A 24,829-nucleotide genomic window follows, 5' to 3' on the forward strand; every position below is an offset into this window, starting at 1 on the left:
TTAGTGTAATTTGAAAACTTCAGAACCCACCGGATTCCCTCTAATAAGTTTTATTATTGGTCCAAAGCCTCCCAAATTACACGTAAAACTGTGGAGGCACTGGGCTGATTTGTGCATCACTTGGCAAAATGTTGGCTTAACGTTGTTAACTAATAAATGTTTTGTAATTTGCCCATGTTTTTCTGTGCCAGCCTTGAAAAATAAAGTCCCCTCAGGCATCATACAATATCATATCAATATCATCACAAAATAAAAAAATGACATAAATGTTTTCCTCCAGTGGATAACTGATTATGGTGCCACCTGCCATGCTTGATCCTATTGAATTACAAGCGGTTACTTTTCTTTTATTCCTGTGAAGCACTTTGTAACTCTGTTTTGAAAAGTGCTATATAAATAAAGTTATCATTGTTATTATTACTATTATTATTATTATTGTTAATAATGATAAACCCTCATAAGTCCTCTGTTTCACCTTGTACCCCTTTAGTTTGCCATCTGCCTGTGTGATTTGACTCTTTTCTGTTTGCATCCTTCCCCGTCTCTCCCAGGTGCTATGAGTGGGGTTTCCTTGGTGAAACGAGGAGTATGTTCTGAGAATCGGAGTCCGGTCGCGCCCCAGCCATGAGCCACAAGTATCAGGGAGAGGGGTCGGGGGCTGAAGGGGAGGAGCACAAGGCGGGCGCTGCGCCTCCCCGCAGCCGGCAGCCCAACGGGACTCCAGCGGGAGAACCCCCTGTCAGGCGCTCCTGGAGGCCCTGCCAGATGCTCAACCAGGATGGAGAACTGAATCCCCATCATCATCATCATTCCCACCATCATCATCATCACCCCCCTCCTCACCACCACCACCCTCCCGCAGCTCGCGGACCCCCGCGGCATCGCAGGCGCCGTCCGGCAGGACAGGAGCCGGGCCAAAGTCAGGGTCAGGGTCCCGCGCCAGTCCCTGTCCCGTCCAGGCAGGAGCAGGGAGACAGTCTGGACGCGGAACCTCGCCCCGTCCAGCAGCCCCGTCCCGGTGTGGCCCGCTACCGCCGCCAGGGTGACCCCAACCCCCGGGTCAGAGTTCACAGGCAGAGGCAGCCAGTCAGAGAGATACAGGATCCTTCGTTGCCACGGCGACAGTCACCTGGTGCAGACGAGAGACAAGGTCCAGCAGAGGTGCAGCAGCAGCAGCGTTCATCACATGCTCCTGTGACGGACCAATCGCAGGACAGGGGGTCTCCTGATAAGGCGCCCGTTGTTGCTGTTGCCCCCCCGCAGCTCACACCCAATCCCCAAACCCCCGACCTGCAGCTTCAGCACCAACACACTCCCTCTCCTCAGGTGGAGGAGAGTAAAGTGGAGGATGAAGAGGAAGAGGAGGGGCAGGAGGAGGAGAAAGAGCAGCAGGAGGAAGACGGAGAGTGTCACTCAGCCGCAGGTCACTCTGATTGTAGTCATGACAACATACAGACGGTCGATGACGGAGGGGAGGAGCATGCGGAGAGAGTGGAGGAGATGGAGGAGGAGCAGGAAGGAGTAACAGATGAGGCGGTAGAGGAGAATGTGACCCAGGGAGCTGAAATCAGCGATCTGTGTTCTGACACAGAGAGCGCTGCCTCGCTCAGTATGGACGGACCTCTCCACAGCCCGCCGCCCCTCCAGTCACCGACCCCCCCTTCGTCCCCAGAGACACCCCCGTTCCCCCGGCTGGACCAGTACGGCGAGGACCCCAGCGAGAGCCCTCCCCCTGACGACGACCCGCTGCCTGAAGAAGACGAGGGCTGCTCTGACTCCTGTTCGCTGTCCCACTCCACATCCTACACCGACTCCTATCCGAAAACCTATGCAGACTTTTATACAGAGTCCCACCAGAAGTCTTACCCCGAACCTCTCTGTGAGTCGTACTCTGAACCCTACGCAAAATCCTACCCTAGCTCCTTTCCCGAGCCTCTTAAGGTGTCCTACCCAGAGTTACACAGAGAGCCTCGCAGACGATCAGGCAGGAGGTCTGAGCCTAGCGAGGCGCATCAGGAGCCCAGCCAGGAGCCCTATTCCAGCCATAGACAGGAGAATGTACAAAAAGAGGCTCCGACCTCCCCCGCCAAGCGAGCCCCTCCCGCCCCCAGGCAGGCCCGAGACCGCGGCTCGCATCCGACCCCAGCCTGCCAAGGCCGCTCCGTCGGCAGCAGACTGCACCACTACGACGGCCAGTCGGACGGAGAGGGCGACAGCGGCGACGGAAGCCCCCCTCCCAAAAGCCTCGGGCCGGCGCCCAGGCATGCACACGCAGACGCCCAGGTGAAGAGCCCTTCATCGGGGCAGAGCAGCTCAGGCGAAGCCCAGGATGAGCAGGCCAGGCTGGGTCTCTCAGGGGAGGAAGCGGTCAAGGGCTCAGGAGATGCCATCAGTCTGGCTATTAAAGACATCAAGGAGGCGATTGAGGAAGTGAAGACGAAGACGGTGCGCTCACCCTACACACCTGACCAGCCTGTGGAGCCCATCTGGGTGATGAGGCAGGAGGTCAGCCCCACTGAGGACGGATACCCACAGCAGACCGCCGTCTGCCATGTTAGTATGAGTTCAATTCATTGCTGCTTTTTGTTTTGTGAAGGTAATGATGCACAAGGCACAAGAATCAGGGCAGTGCTGATGTGGGCAACATTGCCCAAGGAGTTGCATCAGCATTGTTGCATTGATTAAATCAAATTTTATTGTTTCCAGGAAGCATTCAAACAGATTTATAACTCTGGCTCTCATTTCTGTCACTGGGATTATTGCCCAAAACCTGCCTCATGTATCGCCAGTGGTGGAAAGAGTTATAGAAGATCCTGCTCAGCTAGAGTAGAAGTAAAAGTACTGGTGTAAAAATTTACTTTAGTAAAAGTAAAAAGCAGCTCATTTAAAATGTACTTGGAGTAAAAGTTACAGAGTTACATTTTAGAAAAGAGAACATTTTTAGATGTGATCTTTCCCATGCAATTCTAAAAGGACGAGAGGACAGAGTTCAAACTAGATTCTTTTAATTGCGAAAAACTGGAAATTACAAAATAAAGTGCACAAACAAAGTAAAGCCAGATTACTCTTCTCTTCTTTTCTCTCTGACCGTTCACTGTGAATGGCTCCACAATTTGTCAATTTACACGTCCAGTGTCCAGTTTCTGTTGCTTATGGAGAGCCACAAAATGTACTCTGTAATGGATGTGATTTAAAATGTAGGGAAGTACAATACTTCAGTACAAACGTACTTAAGAAAAAGTGAAATTACTGACTTTAAAAAGCACTTAAAAAAGTACAAATACACAAAAAGCTACTCAATTACACTAACTGTGAGTGAGTATATGTGACTGAGTTGCTGTGTATGTATAGCACATTTTCAAAGGAATGATATTTATACTAGCCTGTTTTTCTCCTTTCTCCCTCTCTCTCTCTCTCTCTCTCCATCGCTCTCAGTCTGTCCCTCAGTCCCCCTCTCAGTCGGTGTCTGAGTCTCCATCCCACTACACCTCAGCTCCGGTCCGGGAGCCTGTCAGTCCGGTGAGGGCGGAGTCATCCAGGGCGCATCACCAACATTATCACCAACAGCACCAACACAACCAACTCCACCAAGGCCACCAGGCTCCGCAGAGGGACTCCGCAAGGCCGCCGCAACCATATGCACAACCGCAACCACAACCGTACCCACACATGCTGCCTAATCAGCATCAGCATCAACATCAACATCAACATCAACAGCGTCAGCATCCACATCCACATCCACATCAACATCAACATCAACATCAACATCAGCATCAGCATCAACATCCACCGCCTCAGCAGCCACGGCCACAGCCACCAGTCCAGCCACAGTCACCTCCAACTCCACAGCAACCATCTGTCCAAGAGGTGAGTGCAGTTTACTTTAGAGAACATAGTGTGCTCTCAAGTTGGCTTCGGGGTGTGATATTTGGGGGTAAATCGCTGGTCTCAAAGGAAAAACCTCTCCATAACTAACCCTAACCCAATTTTTTGTGAATTTAATTTCAGTTTTTGCTTGAACCAAAGCTTTACATGTTTCCTTAGTAGAGCAAGATTCTGACCTGCAGGCGTATGAAACCCATTCAGAAGTCAAGATAAAATTTCAAAAATGAAAGGTTGTCAATCTAAACTCCTGAAAAGTGAACCTTTTACAAAGTTTTCATCTGTCAGCAGCTAAATGGTTGACAGCAAATAAACTAATGGAGACATGAGTAAGGGGGGAGACATGCGGCTGTAAATATATACATGGTAATATACTTTGTCTTTTATTTTCCTTTCCAGATACGCAGATCTCTGCCCCAGTTTCCCACATATGTGGAAGGTGAGTGGCACTCATATTACATTCATACCTTCATATACCTTCATCCTCATCTTCATCTTCATACTATTCATCTAGTGAAACTTAGTATTTTTAACTTCTAACTCAGATGCATACTGGTACCTTGTAGTGTGTCACTGCCAGTTACCATATAACATTTTACAATCTGTGTGTGTGTGTGTGTGTGTGTGTGTGTGTGTGTATTGTGTATGTGAGTGTGTGCACACATGTTCTTTTCTCATATCAAAAGCACACCTTGCTATCTGCTAAAAGTTAAATAGAATTTTAGGGTGTAGTACTTGGGTTATTAGGTCATTGCCACCGCTTTTGCATTTTTCAAATTATGTGTGTGTGTGAATCTGCTAGCATGTACTATATGTATGCACACACATTTTCCTAACACATATGTGTGTTTGATCTGTGCAGTCCCAGGACCATGCGACCCTGAAGACCTGATTGACGGCATCATCTTTGCAGCGAGCTACCTTGGCTCCACCCACCTGCTGTCGGAGAGGACACCCACAAAGAGCGCCCGCATGCAGCAGGCGCAGGAGGCCATGAGCCGAGTCAGGGTGAGAGTAAATTACAACTTTGGTTTGGTTTAATGCCACGTTCACTTCATATTGTCTCTCTTACATTTACTTACATTTTAGACATTTAGCTGATGCTGTTATCCAGAGCGAGTTATAATAAGTGCAACAATAGAATAAGCTTTTTTCCTAGATCACCAACATTACAGGTATCCTACAGTAAGGAGTGCAAGGATCACTGTTTGTGCCTCTATGAGACAGTTTAGAGTTGAGAGAGACAGGAAAGACTGGGGGAGAGAGAGGGGGGGATGACATGTGACAAAGGTGCTGGGCATGTTGCATTTACATGGTATTTGTCTTAGCCCACTGAGCCACCAGGAGGAGTAGGCCAGCCAACGCAATGCTATGTACCAGCTAGTATCATTTTAAAGTGTGGTATGGTACTGGTTATTCTGCATGAGATACTGAGAGAGTTGATAGAGGCAGCATTGTTCACAAGCTTAGGAAAAAAAAGAATATCTATCTGAGGTTTTTGTCGTCTTATGGGTCAAGGGCAGATTTCTTGAGAAGAGGAGTAACTGAGTGACTTGAAGGCAGGTGGTGCGCAGTGAGATGTCAAGTAGTTTGACACAGATGGCGTGAATGGGGGAAAGGTAGGTTACATTCAAATGATGAAATAGACAAGTGTGAGAGAGGAGGAATAAGACATTTCCACTTTCACGAAATTCAGAGAGTGTGGGCTGACACAAACCCAGCTGTCTGGATGGCTGACTGACAGCTCCAGGACACAATGATGGTCTGAGTGCAATGAAACATAAAGGGGACAGATGAGGTTAGAAACAGTATGATGATGAGGTGGATAGCCATGTCACCAGAAATTATGAGAAGAGAACAGAAACAGAAATAAAGCACATAATGTGGAGAAGTGTTAGGAAGAGAACAGGAAAGTGCGAAGACAAAAGAGACAGTAACAAATGGGCCGTGTGTCGAGGCCTTCCTTGATGGACTATACAGATAGACTCCCTCATTTTCAAGTAGCAAGGCTGAGTACAATGCTACTTCTGCCACTGTAGAGACACAAAGCCAAGACACCTCACTGCAATCAAGTACAATCACTAAAAGGTGTGCTGGCTGATGTCCCTAATTGTCTAGTGTGGACCTTTTGACGACTGAAAGACAAAAAAATCGGTGAAATCTGTCTTTATGTGTGCAGAGTCCCACATTTTCAAAATCAGTTAGGATTTTAAGACATTTTAAAACATTTAAAACAAGCTGAGTAGTTTCCTGGATAGACACTGTGTTGTTCAGGAGACAGTCAATGATCTTGTTCATGGCTTCTGACTGGTTTCTCTGTGATGGGAGGAATTGGTAACCAGGAATTGGAGCTCCTTGTCAACAAAATGTGTCAGTAAATAAAGAAAGCTTTTGGACACCTGAGAGGCAGTCTTAGTGAGAAGTGCTTAGAAGAACCACAGAAGTAGAGAAAACACCTGTATACTATCTGCACATCAAAAAATAATAACATTTACAAGGAGGCAACGTTTTAGTCAAGCATCTTCATGTGCAAATGCAGACAGTGTGCAGCAGGTGTTTTCTCTGCTTTTGTGGACTATTGTTCTTCTACACACCTGTCACCAAGACTGCCTCTCAGGTGTGCAAAAGCTTTATTTATTTATTGACACATTTTGTTGACAAGGACAACCTCCTGACAACCTTTCGTATCGGTTGTTACCTGCAGATCTGTCTGGCTGAGGAGTGAAATGAGGCGTGAAACTAACTTTTCCATCATCCAGACCCAGTGTCTTCTGGATGCATTATTTCACCAGCCAGCTTCATTTCTTAGCTGTCAAGTGGTTCTATTCTTAGAGTAGAAACGACTGATAGGAGGCTGACTGGCTAACTGGCTGGGAGGGTTGACAGACTTCCCAGTCCCAGGCAGCATGTTGGTGGTGGGCAGTGTTAATTTTAAACCCTGAATTCTGCACTGGACAGAGAATAGGGAGAAACGTTGCACAGATCATCGGTAAACTGAGAGCAGAGTCAAGGGCAGATTCAACTTTGCGTTGATAATGTAGCTAATCCTTGCATTTCAATATTTCCAATACTTTTGAACAGAATTCCAGCAGTTCAGTAGTGAACGTCAATATGGGACCACAGGCATAATTAGGATGAGACGCCACCAGGGAGATTCATCTTCCTTCTCTCCTCAAACTTCACTCATCTGAAAGCAGAGGATAGATCAGTTATAGTACAGTTAGTTCATAATGTTATTGTGATATACAGTATTGCATGCATTTTGTATCAAATCATTTTTGCTTTTGTTGTTTTTAACTTTATTAAGCACTTTTCAAAACAGTTACAAAGTGCTTTACAGACAATAAAACGAGAAAAAGGCCAAAAAGATAAATTGTGAGCTTGGAATTATAAGGTTCTATCTGACTTTTAGGTCAAAATTGAGTTACCCACATATTCATGATCTTTGAATTTTACTTGTGTGGCATTATTATTATATATATATTTTTAGAAACCTTTTTGGGTTAAATATTTAAAAAGATAGACAGCCCATTACAGTTTTGCCAGATGGGATGTCAAATCTTTGATGCTCAGTATCTCAGAACTGCACTCTGCCCAGATAGAAACTTATGACTCCAAGCTCACAAAATAATAAAAAATAAAAACAGGATTACAGAGTAAATAAACAGGCAGATACAACAAGTCAGTAAAAGTAGGTTTTATGAAAGATGACACTGACTTTACCAAAATTAAATGACCACGAAGGCGCTGCTTGAGCATCTCAATCCTTTAAGGCAGAGTGAATGCAGCTGTTCGCTGATCATAAATACCGGTTGTCTGGCAACTAAAGAAATGGAAATGGAATACAAAAAAAATAGATAAAACTGAGGACGACATCACACTTAATAAAAGGAGCGTGATGATGATGGCATCCAGCACAGGTCAGGAGTCAGACTTGACCTCCTGACGATGCGGCGGCACGTTACGCCCCTCACGCCCACGGATGAAACGGGACACTATGAATAGACAGACGTGTTTGCTGCGGGCCCAGAAAGCCATGAGACGTGTCAGGGTGCGTCTGCAGACCGCCGTTTCCCCCAGAACAATTTCCTCGACCGTGGTGAAACGGTCTCCGAAGCAACATGAGACCCATGTGACGCTTCTCCATTCAACACACTATAAATGAAATGTGTTTAGGCAGAGTGACATCTGGGGAGACATTGCTTCAGACTGAACAGATATATTATTACTACCATATCTCCTTCGATACTCTACGGTTTCTAAAAATCTCAAAGGTGAGGATAAGTGAAAATAAAGTATCCTGATGTTGTGAAAATAAAGTATAATAAGTAAAAGAAGTAAAACAAAAGTCAATAAATATCAGCAAAATGGAAATGAAAATACAATAAAGTGAAAATAAAGCTTGCATAAATCAGCACACCTTAGATCCCATGAGTAGATTCATGGTGCAACTGTATACTCATTGGACAAATGAATTTGCCCAATTGCAAAAAACAGAATTCTGATGTTTATTTTTGGTGCGTCAGTTAATATGAATACATTCTTGAAATAAATAAAGATAGCCCACACTCTGTTTCTTCTTATTTTATTTTTCTTTCTTTTTTGGCACAAGCATTTTGGCTGTTTTGCACATGAAGACAGCCAAAACGTCAGTGCCCAAAGAAGAAAGAAAAATAAAATAAGAAGAAACCGAGTGCGGGCTATCTTTGTTTATTTCAAGATTATCCATACAAAGAAAGAAGGTTCCTTGATACACATTTCAAAGTCTTTTGACTGAAACATTTAGCACACAGTAAAAGATGTTGAGATGGCAATGCGTCTGTGTGGGAACCTTCATTCTTTATATGCATGGCAATAACAGTGTATGGTAATTAGAGCTGCAACGATTAATTGATTAGTTGTCAAGTATTAAATTAATCACCAACTATTTTGATAATCGATGAATCGGTTTGAGTATTTTTTTAAGAAAAATAAGTCAAAATTCTCTGATTCCAGCTTCTTAAATGTGAATATTTTCTGGTTTCTTTACTCCTCTATGACAGTAAACTGAATATCTTTGGGTTGTGGACAAAACAAGACATTTGAGGACGTCATCTTGGGCTTTGGGAAACACTGATCGACATTTTTCACCATTTTCTGACATTTTATAGACCAAACAACTAATCGATTAATCGAGAAAATAATCGACAGATTAATCAACAATGAAAATAATTGTTAGTTGCAGCCCTAATGGTAATGCCAGAGTTAGGTCTTCAGTTCCCACTGGTGCTGCTGCCCATGCTGAAAAAGTACGAAGTCATCATACTGTAAGATGTTTTGGATGAAAGAGTCCAGTAGAAGGCAAAATTGTTTTGTTTCCAGAAACAAATAAGAGGCGCCGTTCAAAGAAGTGACCTAAATACATAGTGATGGCATGTTTGTTTAGTTACCATAAATAGCATACACTAAGTGTACAAAATATTAGGGGCAACTCTGTTTAAATTAAATAAACTGTTGTGGGAATCCAGGTAAAAGCTATGATCCGTTTTGGATTTTACAGATTAAATCCACTTTAATCATATCAGTGCAGATGAAGGTGAGCAGGCAGGTTAAAGTGATTTTTTAAGCCTTGAGACAACAGAGACATAGAGCGAAAAAAACGGCACAGCCAAAATACCAGGAAGGTGTTCTTCTGTCTTCACAGCAAGCTCGAATACTGAGCTGTGGTGCGACAACCGCCAGTAACACACACAGTCTGCTTGTTTCCTCAGGGAAACTTGTGTCACATTGATGAAGAGGAAACTTTTGATAATGTTTGCTTCATCAGCCTCTGGCAGGATGCTTTTGTCAGATGTGATAGACAGTGAAACATCACTGACCTCCCGCACACACACACACACACACACACACACACAAACACACAAGCACGCATTTACGCACACACATATACGCACGTACACACACACACGCACCTTTAAGGTCCTTTGTCCCTCAACATGGCATTTGGAATAGAGACTGTCCACAGTGAGAGAGCCAATCGTGTTTCTCCTGCCGCCCAAAAGCCAGTTTCCCTGTTCTGTTCTCTAACTGTTTCCCTGGCTGCTCTCTTTCTGAGTCTCTTCTTTGCTTTCTGATCACTGCAGGCGGCTCAAAAGCAGGCAAAGAACAGGAAAAAGGTACGTTAATTTTGGCTGTTCTATCTATAGTCTTGAGTGTAATGCGTCACGTGTTTATGCGAAAGATGACTTGTCTTGTATACAGAAATGTATATTTATTTAATGGCTAACATTAGATATGGAGGCTGTTAGTGCACGAGTCTGCAGATTCTTTGTGAAATTAATTCTTGCACATAAACATCAGTTATTCCTTTCTGAACTTTGCCAGCCTGCTACATGTGTGGCTTTGTTATGAAGCTAATTTATGTTTGTGTATGTGATGATTTAAGTGATTCTTATTCTGATTAAAGATATTGTTTCTCAAATCCAATAAGGTAGCAGCACCTCTGTGAAACACTTTTACTTTAGGTTGATGGATTTTTGTGGTGGAAACCAATACTGTTTTTTAGGAGAGAATACCTAATCATTACTGTTCTTAATACAATTATAGGCTCATGACACTGAATTAAATGTAAAACATACTCATTTGCAATTTATTAGAAAATATTGTAATATTTTGGTGTGAATGTTTGATAAATTTGGTCATTAGTGATATAGTGCAGTGATATATTTTAACTACTCTGTCATTATTCTGAATTAACATAATTCCAGATTTTTGCAAAATGTTTTGTAAACCCACAAAATGCCAGGTCAGCCTTGTATTTCCATCCTGGTGAATCTCGGTTGTCATAATAGTTAATGAGCATTTGTTAAGCTAAATAACAGCAAGAGGTGCTAAATGTTTTCAAATCAAATCAATTAAGGTTTGAGGTTTAGAGAAGGTCTAATGCTGATTTAAATAAACTTCTAGTCATAGTTTGGACCTGGAGCACTGAAAATCTTTCACAAACCTATTGGATAAATTGAAAAATGCATGTTGTCAAGTTAAAAACAAGGCTGTCCTCCTGAAACGCCATTTTGGAAATACAAGGATTTTGTCAGACAACTGTGATAGGCTCATGACCCCTTTTGGATTTGATGCTTTTTGACTGAGTATTCCTTTTCTAAGACAGTTGTGGTGAAGCCTGCTCCCTTCTTCCATTACTGTTCCTCACTTTTGATTATTTTCTTCTTGTTTCTCTCTGTTTCTCTGCAGAGTCCAGACGGTGAGGCTCCATCCACCGCTGAGGTGGATCTGTTCATGTCCACACAGAGGATCAAAGTCCTCAATGCAGACACTCAGGTATAATAATGTGGACATGTTACTGATGCATACCTTACCTTAGCTTACCTTACCTTATAGTGTAATATAGAACACATTTTCAAAATTGGAGGAAGAGCAGAATTGTGCCAAGAGATATTCCCATAAAAGAAAGTTCACAGGTTCGATCCTCATATTTCTTGCTGTGAAAGAGTCCTTGAGCAAGATCCTCACATCCGCTACCTGCTCCTTATGCTTGTGCTCTGCCCCATTAAGTGAAATCAAACATTTAGGCCTCAAACCATGCACCTGTAGGCCTACATGTGTCTCATATAAGATATCTTCAACCCTGCTGGTCCCACCGGTGGGTCCTTCATTACAAACACATGTTTCTCAGCCAAGCTTTGTTCAAACCCGCAGAACTTCATTTTAAATTCTAGTCAAGATCCCAAGGTTTACAAAGATACCAAATATGTCATGCTGAATTACAGGGAAATTGATGTAATGGTGCAGCCATAAAAATGGCACCTTGGGTTTGAATATTTCACTCAATATTAAACAGCTATAGCTTCAATGCGTTGGAATGAGCAGATACAGAATATGGATGTGACACAGTCGTACAGTATGGGAAAAAAATCTAACTTTGAAGCTACTTAAGTGGAAATTTAAGGGGAAAATCAGAATTCAAGGGGTTAAAAAGCTTTCTTATGGTAGAAGGCATTTCCAAACACTTCTTGAGGACCATTTACTGTATATATAGCAGATGTGGCATGTATTACTGGTTTAAAAACTTTCGCTAAAACTTCCTATATAACCTCAGGAGAGAAAAGAAGATGGCAGCTCAGTGAGTTCCCTCTGGGATTAATAAAGAGTACCTCATGTCTTTTTGTGCCAACAGGAGTCTATAATGGACCTGCCCCTGAGGACAATCTCTTACATAGCAGACATAGGCAACATGGTGGTGCTGATGGCCAGGGGGAAGATGGTTCGGTCCAGGAGCGCCCAGGACCAGCTGGACCGAAGCGCCGAGCACGCCACCATGACCCACGACGACCGGCGGCTGTACAGGATGATCTGCCACGTCTTCGAGTCAGAGGATGTAAGTCTGCCCGGGCTTCGCTTAAAGCTGCTGCAGGTTCTGTGAGTTAAGGAGGAAAGAAATCGAATGACGCGCCTCCCACTGCTCTTAGTCAGTGACAGGAGGAGTGATTGACAGGCCGGAGTCCCGCCTTCTGACTCAGACGTCTCCTCATTGGTCGGATGGGTTTCCACACATTTCACTTTGATATGAGAATAGCAGAGGAACGGGGCTACCGCTGTTTCTGAGATTCAGACATATTATCCTGCTCGTCTTTGGCGATTTATTTATATTACTTCTAAATAAATGTTATTCCATAAAAGTTATCTACCTACTGTAGCTTTAAGTTATTCGATATCTTGAGCTATTTGCATATAAAATATTAAAATGTTTTTAATTGGTTGTCTTAGAAATATTGAGCAACCTGTTTTTCAACATTTTTTCCCAGAATGGATAGTGTTTTAGAATTGAAATGTGTATGTGTGTGTGTGTGTGTGTCTCTGTCTGTATTAGTAGTACACAGTAGTAGTAATAGTAGTTGTAGTAGTAAAGGTCCACCTCAGTTACCTTAGAATAAAGGAGGAACGTAGTTCAGTGATAATAGTCTGCGTGGGTGTATGCCTGTTTGTGTGTGTGTGTGTGTTTGTGTGCATGTGTGTCTTAATGGGATTTGAGTAAGCCTTTTAACCATGATGTTTGTGCTCGGTCTGTGCAGGACAAATTCCCTTAGAGAATGAAAGTTGCATTCGTTCATGTGTTGTGAAACATTCATATCGTATTCATCCATGTGGTTTAACTCCTCTCATTCTCTGTCTGTCTGTCTGTCTGTCTGTCTGTCTGTCTGTGTGTCTCTGTCTCTTTCTCTCTCTCCCTCTCTCTCTCTCTCTCTCTCTTTCTCTCTCTTCCCCCCCCCCCCCCCCAGGCCCAGCTGATAGCCCAGTCTATAGGCCAGTCTTTCAGCGTGGCCTACCAGGAGTTCCTCCGGGCGAACGGTATCGACCCGGAGGATCTGAGCCAGAGGGAGTACAGCGACCTGCTCAACACTCAGGACATGTACAACGACGACCTCATCCACTTCTCCAAGTCGGAGAACTGCAGAGATGTAAGTGCACCAGCAGAGGGCAGCAAAGCAACATGGGAATAAATTTCTGATGCTAGAACTGAGGATAGGATCATGTTTTCCATCTGCTGTCAGGTGAAAACGCTGTATCTTCAAACAGTAAACTTGTGGAACTTAGATAAAACGTGTATTCATGAGTTTCATGGGCTCTAGGACCATGATGCTGGTTCTACCTGTAAAGAACGACATAATCCTTCAGTTCAGGTAAAAACAATAAAGTTGGAACATGAATCGGAAAATTGAAGTTACAAGGTTTATCCATGATGGCAACGTTATTCAGCACTGAAGGATATTGCTGCGCACACAAGATCCGATGCAGATTACTTTATTTATGTCAGATCAACGTTTTAAGGGTAAAAGTGTATATGCATTCCGGTTCCTTTCATACAGGTCATGCCTGGTGTTGACAGTTATCATGACTGCAAAAGATATTCAGCATAGGAATACAATATGGAAAACCATTATAGAAAAATACAAAATTCAAGTAGGCAAAGCAGACTATTGAAATTCATAAAATACAACATATAGCTCTAAAAAAAACTCATTTTTTCAATACATAAAGAGAAATCACAGAAAGGGTCTGAGGTCGTATTCTACACTGATGTTTACCCTGATGAAGACAAGTGTTGTCGAAACATTGGTCTGATATAAATAAAGTAATCTGCATAAGAGCTTGAGTGTGCGACAATATACTTCAATGCTGTTTCAGTTCTCAATTGTCTGCACCTCATCAGTGTGTGTTTTCACACTTTTTTGAACGTTATTCAAATTCAAGTTAAAGTATTTAAAGTGCATTATCACAAGTCCCAACACACTTTACAAAAGAGAAATTTAAAAGAACAATAAAAACAGTTCATATCACATAGAATATAATAGAATATCATATAAGATAGTATAGAACAAGGATGAAACAATACAAAGGAAATAGCACATAAATAAGTGGAATGTTACATGATGTTGGACCAGATAGACTATATAAGGTACACCATAGAATTTAGAGAATAAAATATGTTTTAAGTTTTGCCTGAAAAACATCAAGCTTTGCCTCTCTAATTGGGGTGGGCAGAGCATTTCACAGGTAATGGGCGTGAAAAGAGAAAGCTCTGTTCAAGGCATTAATATATGAAATGATGCTTGATTGACTTCCTTACTCAACTAGGAGAGGTTTTAATAATTTAAAGACGCTGATATGTTTCCATACTCTATCCGGCACCATGGAAGAGGAAGACCCTGTTCAAAATGACATCTGCGCTCTTCTGTATTACAGGTTTACATAGAGAAGCAGAAAGGCGAGATCCTAGGTGTGGTGATAGTGGAGTCGGGGTGGGGTTCAATCCTCCCCACCGTCATCATCGCTAGCATGATGCATGCTGGGCCGGCAGAAAAGTCTGGTCGACTCAACATCGGAGACCAGATCATGACCATCAACGGGACCAGCCTGGTGGGTTTGCCTCTCAACACCTGCCAGAGCATCATCAAGGTACGCTGCTCTTTTCTGAGTTTGGCCTCCGTTTTTTAATCTGTGCCGTCACATGCCTGGAGTCGGAATTGGAATTAGAATGTCACCGAGCTCTATGGAAACAGAATTGGAATTGAATTGGAATGACAATTGAATTCCATTAAATTCCATGAAAGTCCACTTCAAAGAGAGATTGTTGCTAAACATTATAATTCAAACATTATGAATCAAATAAAAGACAGTTCAACAAATCGAATACATTCAATCATAATGTATGTATTACGATTACATGTTCTCCATCAAATCCCACCTGAAAGGCACCTTTAACATTTTATGATATTCAGTATTGATGATATATAAGACTATGAGTAATCTGAGGTATGTGGTAAGAAAAAACAAAAAACATGGAATTTAACAGAATTTCATTGAATCAAATTTAACTTCCAATTCAATTCCAATTCTTGAGTTGAATTGGAATTGATTCGATGAGTTCATTCATGAATTGGACCCAACCCTGGTAGACATGTTGTCTGATGTTGTTTTGTTTCCTTGTGTTTTATTTTGTTGCATACTGTATTGCATCATTTTGTTCTGCGACTCATTGTTGATTAGTTAGATCTAGGTAGGATGAATGTGATGAAGGATTATAGAAATAAACTTGACTTGATTTGAAAATTAATGAAGGACTCCATGGTTGAAATACTGTGTTTTTAATAATGTGTGAATGACAAATTAAAGGTAATGATGTTTTTCCAAAACGGATACATGGCTCTTTTGAAATGCTTTTTTATATGTTTTAGTCCATAGCTAACGTGGCTCTGTCTTCCCTCAGGGTCTGAAGTCTCAGTCCAGGATCAAGATGAATATTGTCAGGTGTCCGCCCGTTACCATGGTGCTCATCCGCAGGCCAGACCTCAGATACCAGCTGGGCTTCAGCGTACAGAACGGCATTGTGAGTGTCAGGGCAGTAGATCGCTACTGTAATGCCACCAGAGATAGAATAAATGGAAATTAATAGAACGGATTTGGCCAAATTGTACTTTGGGTGAAATATTGTTTTCCTTTCATTAAATAAAAAAAAATATATGAGCTGCAAACATAACAACACCCTCCATGCATCTCCACCCTGAGACTCTCGCCCCTCTACAGATGGGATACAGTTTCTTAGCAACAGACATGGAGCAGCATTGTGAAATGCTGAAATGACCACTCATTCATCTTTCAGATGAATGATTATTTCAGTCTCACTGTCTTGAGACTGTAAGTTGAAGTGTCACGTATATATCTATGGTAGACTGTAGAGTGAATGCGTGAGATTTACACTCCATCAGTCATCTGGATTGGCTGTACGACTGCATGTATTGTATACTGGTCGCTCAAAACATTTTAAAACTGTTATGGTTCTTTATCTGAGAGTTTAATTCACCTAAAAGGGAAAACATATCCAATACCAACATTTCATCTTCAGCTACACGTATCAGAATCAGGTTCACTTTAATTCTCCAGTACAGTGGATGAACAGGAATTTGTTTTCATGATTAAACTGAAGCACTACTTGGATCTTTTTTGTAGAATCAATATCTGCAGGTGCTCTTTGTAAAAATCAGGTAATATCAGCCTCAATTCAACGCCACTCTGTTTCTTTCAAATGAGATTTATCATTGTTTTGATGATGTTTGCCACCTGAATTTCCCCAAGGGGATCAATAAAGTGCAATCTTCTCCTCTCTTCTCTTCTCTTCTCTTCTCTTCTCTTCTCTTGGTACAGAGACACAACTAACCCAGTTATACTGAGAGCTAGATATGTTTTCCATCTCTGTCATTTATCTGTTTATCTGTTTATTGATCTATGTTTATCTCACTGTGTGCCTGCAGATCTGCAGCCTGATGAGGGGAGGCATCGCTGAGAGGGGCGGCGTCCGCGTCGGTCACCGCATCATAGAGATCAACAGCCAGAGCGTCGTGGCTACGCCTCATGAGAAGATCGTTCAGATCCTGTCTAATGCTATGGGAGAGGTAGGAGACTGCATTAACTCCTACACATACACCAGAATAGAGGACTGGTGTCTCTCTGGTCATGAAACTACACTAAATGAAGAGTCTATCTTCGAAATGCAACCATGCAATCAACCATCTGAAAAAAACAAAAACATAAGAACACTATTTTGTCAAAATTATTGAAAAAATGATGAAAGTTTGCCACATTTGCTTACAAAACAGTTATGGTTTTAAATATAGAATCACCTATTGTTTTTGAAATATTAATAGAATTTCAGATAACATATTTTTCTAAAAGAAATATATGGTGTTTTGCACCTCAAATAATCAATAACATATTTAAGGAAACACTATTCCTTGTCACTGTCACTCACTATCCCTTCTGCTTTTAAATTAAGGTTAGGGTTAAAATGTCACAGGAAAGGAGGGTGGCCATTGAGTTTATCAGGTGGGAACCTCCCATCATATAGGTTTTTCCGAATTATGTCATTGACTCATCCCGAAGGCTTAAATGTGAGCTCTGGCATCCCAGAAACACCGCACCTCTACACCCGTTATCTGAACTGATCATCCTGCTCACCTGCACAACACTGACGCTGCACTTCATCGTTCACTCAGCCAACTCAGTCTCCAATCCAATAACTTCCAGCCTCCATGGAAAATATCCCAATAGTGTTTTGGGTTTTTTTTTTAGCTGCAGCCAGCATCTGGTATAAGTCACTCTGTCCATCCAAAAATTTAAAAAAACCCCACTGTGCATATAGAACCACAGGATACAGCAACAACACCTATAAGTTTCTCAGGCCGCCACACTGCAGACTTTCATGTTGGTTTGATAGAGTTTGACTCTTGAACCCAGAAAACACCAAGATGCTAATAAAAAAGCTAAATTAATGTTTTAGTTTTATAACATTGATTGATGTTGCACACAATCACAAATAGGCCTAAGTAACAGATCATTGACTAGGCCGATTCATAAACATCCTTATTAGTGACTGCACAAAGTATCAATCAATCAATCAATCAAAACTTTATTGCCCCCGAGAGGAAATTTGTTAGATAAAATAAATAAAAATAGCAGATAAAAACACTAAAAGAAACCACTGAGGGCTCGCATAGGCCGACTTTAGGCTACAACCTGCACCAATCCGGTCGCAGTTTATCATTAATTACCTGCTTGTTTAAGTTATGGAAACATTTTAATTTGCTTTTTGAGGAAACATGTCTTTAAGGAGCCCCCGTCTCCTTTAAAGCTGCTGCGTTTGAATCTCCTCACTGCGTTTGTTTCTGCTCCAGATCCACATGAAGACGATGCCTGCAGCCATGTACCGTCTGCTGACTGCACAGGAGCAACCCGTCTACATCTGACCACACCATCACCCTTCTCACAGCCCGTCTGAATAGAAACACACATTTTATTATATTTATTAGTCGTTTGTCCATATTTGATTTGTTTAAATACCTTTCCCCTCTCTGTAACTTGTTTGATATCACAAGTATTTTGATCTCATCAGCACTGACTTGCCTTAATCTGTACAGAATCTGTCATCTAAACATGTAGATCTACAGTATGACAGCAGGACACAGATTATTTCACTAGGCGGAGTGTTAATGTGACTTGTTTTATGTATAACCAAAGATGATTGTGACTTTATTTGTGCATATCTAGGTGGCAAATAGAGTTAAGAACACCTTTGGTTTAAATAGTTATAATAATTGAATGTACTTTCATGATGATGGACCTACAAATTGTCTCTCTTGGGAGCGGGGCGACCCAAGCGATGAAGTCTTAATTGGACTAAAGCGGTCTAGCTATAGGGGAATGCATGTAAGAATCTACTGAATAAACTCTACAGGCTTTGGGCCAAATGCATTTTATTGCTATTAATTCAGAAAGTGAATGGACTCCCAATTCAACTATGGGCCTAACTCGACAATAAAAGAATATTTCCTGTATTGATGTATGCAAGAAATGTATTTGCAAAACATTTTCTATGTTCAGCGCCTGGTGAACCATGTTCTGGGCTGAATTAGATCGACTGGCCGACTCCTGCCACCTGCAGATATGTTCCTGAGCTTTCACACCATTTCCACATCCCAAGGTTTTGATACTCTGCACTCAAAGTAGCTTTGCAATGTCAATAATGTTAATTTAATTACCCTTTCTGTTAATATTGTTGTCTTAAATGTGAAAATTTTAACAGCCAATCTCTCACAGCTGCTCGGAAAGAAAAAGCTGGAACCTGATAACTCCAAGCACACACAATGTAAAAAACAAATTAAAGATTATTTATTTGAATTTCAGATTTCAGATGGATAAACACTCCTAAGAGTCACAAGAGTTTGTTTTTTTTACCGTCAGGGAGATCACAAAAAAAAAAAGAGAATCATATACTAACAGACATTTAGAACAAAGCAACTGACATGATTGTCATCACCACGGTTCCCGATACTCCCGCTTGTACAAAAAGACTGGACTGAGTTTACTGTGTATGCCATAAAAAATATATATGCAATATAAACGTGATTGTCTCTGGTTGCAAGCAGCTAATAAAGAGAAGTTACAGAGTACAAAATATTAGGAACATCTTAAAATTGAGTTTCACTCAACGTGTCAAATGTCTTAAGCCTTAAAAATTCTTTAACTTGTCTCTTCACTGTCATTTATACGTCCCATTCATGATCATTTTTTAATAAGTGAAATCAATAAGACAAACCCACATTTACTTGGTCCGTTCATTCCAGGTGACTTAAATAATAAATCACAGCGCTTTACAGGCAGCCTGCACAACCTCGCAAAAAGGGCCAATGAAAAATGGAAAAAAAATAAAAAACAAATAATAAAAACAGTAGGGAGGCTTAGCCAACAGCTGATTCAATCTACAACTTCTTCTTCTGCAGAACGTTTTTGTGTGTCTTGAGAAAAGTCTACCAGTCAAAAAGTTGACCGATAAAGATACAATAAACTGCACTCTAAACCTCCTGACTTTTTTATTTTCCCTCCATTGTTCATCAGCCTATTTCATGGAGCGAGCCGGTGTTCCCAATATTTTGCACACTAAACAGTTTTTTTGTTACCCATCGCCTCTTTTAGAGCCTCGTGCCGTCAAGTTCTTACTGTGAGCTGAAATCAGAGCTGCAAGGCACTTGAAGATGTGCTGCTTCCCACACACACACACACACACACACACACACATATATACAGACATCCAATTAGGAATGCAGAGGCATACAATAAATCAGAGATGATTTGACATGAAGGTGAATAGAAAAGGAAGGTTATTCCCACCAAACAAACTATCTGGCAACAAAGCAGCTGCAGACAGAAACAGTTTGTATCGTTCTTTTATGCTTTTTCTATTTCATGCTGCTATATACCATGCTGGGCTCATACTGGCACAGTATGGCATGTGTTTTCCATTATACTTAGCACAGTCAGGTTTGGTATGGGTATGCCAGAAGCATATCAATGTACACAAAATTTGATACAGGCCGTATTCCAAAAGGTACTAGTGGAGGCCGTAATTACATTGGTGGCACACAAGTGATCTCAGTACTCAGTAATCCAATGGAAAACCACATGGTACCCACGGTGGGTCCAGTATGGGTTCAGCATGGTGTTTGCGTAATGAAAAAAAACAAAACTATGTCCTAATGTAACAAAAACCTTTTTAAACACACATGTATGAAGAATATATACAGTGAAATATCAGAAATCAACCGTTTTGTTCAGGACAGGTGGAAAGGTAAACTTGCTAAAATATACTCTTAAAAAGGAATGTGCCATGTTCAACTCATTTGTGTGCGTCGTGTGGCTCAACACACGTTTGTGCTACTTTTCAATAAAAAAATTATGTTAAGTACATTTATCGAGACAACAATGAAAAGTAAAACAAATATGCGCCGTCCTAAACTTGGCACGCAGATCAAATGCTGAAAATGACATCTTTTTGAAGAATATAACTACCTACAAACTATTAAAATGTTTTAAGGGTTAACATCAAGGTGAAGACACACTTAACTTGACAAGTAATATCTGCTTGCTGTGTCAATGTGGGAGGAATCGAGTGGGACTGAACAACGCAATGCCCCGTCAAGAGAAGTTTGGGTGTTGTTCCAGCGTCATTTCCTGGTTGGGGAACACACAGCTGACCCGACCTACAGCTCAGTGTCTTTGTATTTCTGCGGGTTGTAGTAGCCTCGCTTGTTTTGGTCGGCCAGCTGTCGGCGGTACTCCTCTTCGTCGTCTTCGGCGCCAAAGTGGCCCTTCGTCTCTGTGTACGGCGGTCTGGATGGGGTCTGGGGCTCTGGGTTGGAGCTTGAGCTGAACACACACACACACACACACACACACACACACAAATAACAGCGATAGGATATTCAGTATCAGTTTTCAGAAAGCAGCGTGACAATTTACGAATTAGGTATTTAGCAGATGCTCTTATCCAGATGCTTTTTCTATGGCTGATTTGAGCAAGTGTTATGGTTTTTGTTCATCAGGTCACCGTCTTCAAAATCTGAATAACAATGGCTGATTTAATGTCAGTCGGTTAATAAATCATTGGGTGAGGACAGATAAAACGTGCACTACTCGTTTACTTAGATCTCTTCAAATCTTTACGGCTGCTACCAGCTAGAGATGAACAATTAATCGAAAAAAACCCAAAACAAAATCGCAATATGAAGAGGTTGCAATTAATTGCTTTAGAGAGAGAGAGAGAGAGATGTCCAAAATGGATTTCTAAACGAGGTGTTTTAGAGCTCCAGGTAATCTTTGGTCCATGAATCAAGTACAATATTGGTGAAAACCTTTCATCATACTTAAACACAGTAAATCCTGCACACTGATGTCTAGACAATTAAACAAAGTTCTAAAAAATTTAGGACAAGAAAAACTTGTGATGATATGAATCACAGTTTAAAACGCAATAGCAATATTCTGTCAAATAATCATAATTCGATTTTTTTTTTGTCAATATCTTTCAGCCCTACTACCAGCCACAAATAAGATACTATCAGACAATAAATATGCAGGGTAAGCACACGCAGTTCTCTTCTTACAATTATATTTTTTATAATTATTTTTGAAGCATGCCTGTTCAGGAAGGCATCACCTGAAACATCTGTGTGTTTTCAAAAATTATAATAAAAATATAACTGTAAGAAGAGAACTGTGAGTGCTCGCCCTACATATTTACTATCTAATAAATCATTGGCAGCTGATTTGCAGTTGTGCGGACTCTACTCTTTTCATTGTTTGTTTGTTTCTGTCCTGCACCTGTATTGACTGTTTTTTAGATGTGTGTCTTCTACCTTTCTTAATTTGATTAGCATAGAGTCACAGAAAAGGCCCTTACCCTATCGGCTGTGGACGGTTGTGGTTCGGCTTTGGCAGTTTCATTGGGATAGCGTAGATGTCTGGATGCTTCTGGGCGATTTCCAACTGTGCAGAGAGAAGGGCAAAGGGCCCAGTTATGTCAAAACTAATACAAAGAAATACAAGACAACAACATGTCGACTGAAACACACAGCAGAGTGTTTAGCAAGGGATACAACTCTACATGATATTACTCCAAGTAGACAGGAGCATTCGCAGAATATTTTCTCCAGCATTCTCCAGCCGTTTTTACTTGCTGAAGTTTCATTAGAATCATGCAAACCTGACTGAAATGACTTTTATGAGAACTCTGAGACACAAATCTTTCTAGCGATGGCATTGGCTTACTAGAATGTAAACAACAATTTTAAAATGTCATTACAAAGTGTAAATAATATAATATGGATGGAGAGCCTGTGGAATTGTGATGGACAAGCCGTCTCATTTGTGAATATTCAGAAGAATACAATGTAGCTTATAACTCGATTCATTTTTCTGTCCATTGATACGTATTGTTACATTTTTGTATCACAACCATATTGAGTTTTGATATATAGTCCCATCCCTAATAGTAATAGAAATAGAAATAGTAATAGTAATAGTACTGACCCGAGCATGTTCAGCCTCTTGCAGCTCCAGCATCCTCTGGGCTCTGGCCAGGTGGTCCATCTGCTCAAAGGCCTTAACCTTAGTAAGAATAAATAAATGTTAGTTATCAATACATTTTTGTTGATTAATAATAAATACATCCATATCAATCCATATGGCATGGTTCATATGAAGAAGTCACAAGAAGGACTGCCGAATTAAACAAAAAGATGATCGTGATATAATGAAATGAAAACAGTATAAAGTCATTACAATGGATGAGCAATTACAAATGGTTATGGTGTTTAAAACGTGGACAAAGACAATACACTGTCTTGTACACAAATAGATACATATTCAATTACCTGTTCACCCAATTTCTATTTTAGAAACAGACGCAAGCAAGTAGAAAAAAAGACAAATGAAATAAAACATTTTATTTACCATCAGTGAAAGAAAAAATTTGTCAAAGCTCATCTCTAATCATATCAAGGGCAAAACAGTTGAAAGAGCAAAAGGGATTTGAGGTGCTGGATGACAAAGTAAAATATGAGGATCTGTCTTAAGTCTTAACCTCCCAAACCATATTGATACTTTTATTTTTTTGTTTTTCACATTCTGGAGGCATTTTTTAAATTGCACTTCAGCCAAAACTCTGCTGTTTAGTTCCGCTTTAAAAAGAAAACTGAGGTAGAGCAGGTTGGGGGAGAGGAATCTGTTGCAGAAGTAAGCTAATTTCACCGGTCAAAAAATGCAAGTGGAAACAAAAGCCCCACACGTTTCGGTACTGACCTTGCCCAGGAAGGAGCGGCTGGCAGGGTCGTCGCCCCCCTGGCCCTGGTCCTCCGATGACTGGCTGAGGCGCGGGGCAAAGACGGGCTTCAGGGCCACGGGGGGCGGAGCGGGTTTGTTCCCCCCGGGCGCGTCGCTGCTGATGGTGCTGCTGGAGTGCGAGTCGTAACCCCGAGATGAGTCATGGCGAGTCTGAGCCCGCACCTGCCCGAGGAAAGGATAATTTAGTACGTTATGGTCCGTTTTTTAACCTTTATTCAGCTAGGGAAGGGTTTTGGTGAGCCTGTATCTCCTCTTCATCACCGTGCTGCTTCACATTCATGCTCAAATTCAGACCTTGGAGTTGCTGCTTGATAGATAGATTGATAGATTGATAGTTGAGAGGGAGGGGAAAGTGTTATTGATTTACTTTTCCTCACTCTTCCAAACCAGGGATTCAAACTGGCAACGTTACTGCCTTTCTTTGATGTGTGTTTGAGATCTATAGATGTATTAGGGGTGCAACTAATGAATATTTTCACTATTGATTAATCTTCATTATCAAAATTTGAATCAATTAATTTTCTGTTGATCGACTAATCAATTAACTGACTAATCATTTCAGCACTAATATGTATATACTTTTCATATTTTTAACTCTCCAGCTGGAATAAGTTGAGTGTTACACGTGTTTTGAATATCCTTTTTAGTATATGCAAACACATTCTGTTTTTGATAAAAGAAGAAGAGTGTCTTGGTTTTCTATCAACATGATTTTGAGTTTGGCAATCTATAGCACCTTGTAATGATTATTTTACTGTTTTTCGACTCAGGCAGTGGTTCAGACATTTGTCATTCTGACAAAATGTTCAGTTATTTTTACAATCTTGCTGAGAAATAGTCGGGTGTGTCAATACCAGCCCAGATAATTATCAACCACAGCTGCTTAAGTATTGAACAACAAAAAACATCAGAAGAAGAAAGGCTCCTGCACACTGTTGAAAAAAAAGGGGAAAGTCCACACAGAACCTTTTAGTTATTAAAACTCTGCATATGCACATTTGAAACTAAACAACATCTTTCCATCCATTCCAGACCTGTGTAGGAATATAACTAGAACAGATGAATTTGACGAGCCGTTTTCGGGGAGGAGGGGCAGGATCTCACCTTTGGGGGTTCAGGGACAAAGGCAGGGGGCGGGCTGGGGTCTCTGTTCAGCATCTCTCTGCTGCCTGACCTCCTCATACGAGCCCGGGGTTCAGGGTGAGGCTTCTACACACAG

The 24,829-nt window shown here is 41.4% G+C and overlaps 2 protein-coding genes across 3 annotated transcripts in view; one reads left to right on the forward strand and one right to left on the reverse strand.

Annotated features, from left to right (window-relative positions):
• Window positions 1-624: 624 nt before the first annotated feature.
• Window positions 625-18,295, forward strand: LOC139656494 (amyloid-beta A4 precursor protein-binding family A member 1-like). The gene is given in 14 exon segments (XM_071534093.1): window positions 625-2,575; window positions 3,436-3,491; window positions 3,493-3,553; window positions 3,848-3,867; window positions 4,282-4,321; window positions 4,745-4,890; window positions 10,005-10,037; window positions 11,113-11,194; window positions 12,048-12,256; window positions 13,158-13,337; window positions 14,623-14,835; window positions 15,647-15,766; window positions 16,689-16,829; window positions 18,108-18,295. Coding segments are annotated over 14 exon segments (3,324 nt in total). The 3' UTR covers window positions 18,180-18,295.
• A 784-nt stretch (window positions 18,296-19,079) lies between these two features.
• The window catches only part of tjp2a (tight junction protein 2a (zona occludens 2)), a 42,972-nt gene continuing 37,222 nt past the window's right edge, over window positions 19,080-24,829 (reverse strand). Inside the window, exons 21-25 of one of the 2 annotated variants that reach the window (XM_071534078.1) lie at window positions 24,715-24,819; window positions 23,569-23,772; window positions 22,798-22,875; window positions 22,169-22,254; window positions 19,080-21,135 (exon numbers count right to left, since the gene is read on the reverse strand). In XM_071534078.1, the coding sequence (XP_071390179.1) occupies window positions 20,970-21,135; window positions 22,169-22,254; window positions 22,798-22,875; window positions 23,569-23,772; window positions 24,715-24,819 (639 nt within the window). In that variant the 3' untranslated portion in view covers window positions 19,080-20,969. The remainder of the gene's footprint in view (window positions 21,136-22,168; window positions 22,255-22,797; window positions 22,876-23,568; window positions 23,773-24,714; window positions 24,820-24,829) is intronic. The other variant, XM_071534077.1, reaches the window with a different exon arrangement.

This window comes from Centroberyx affinis, unplaced genomic scaffold (assembly GCF_046629955.1).
Source record: "Centroberyx affinis isolate AG114_WGS23_722 - 3 ecotype Tasmania unplaced genomic scaffold, CSIRO-AGI_Caff_v1 ptg002483l_1, whole genome shotgun sequence".
Lineage (NCBI taxonomy): Eukaryota > Metazoa > Chordata > Actinopteri > Beryciformes > Berycidae > Centroberyx > Centroberyx affinis.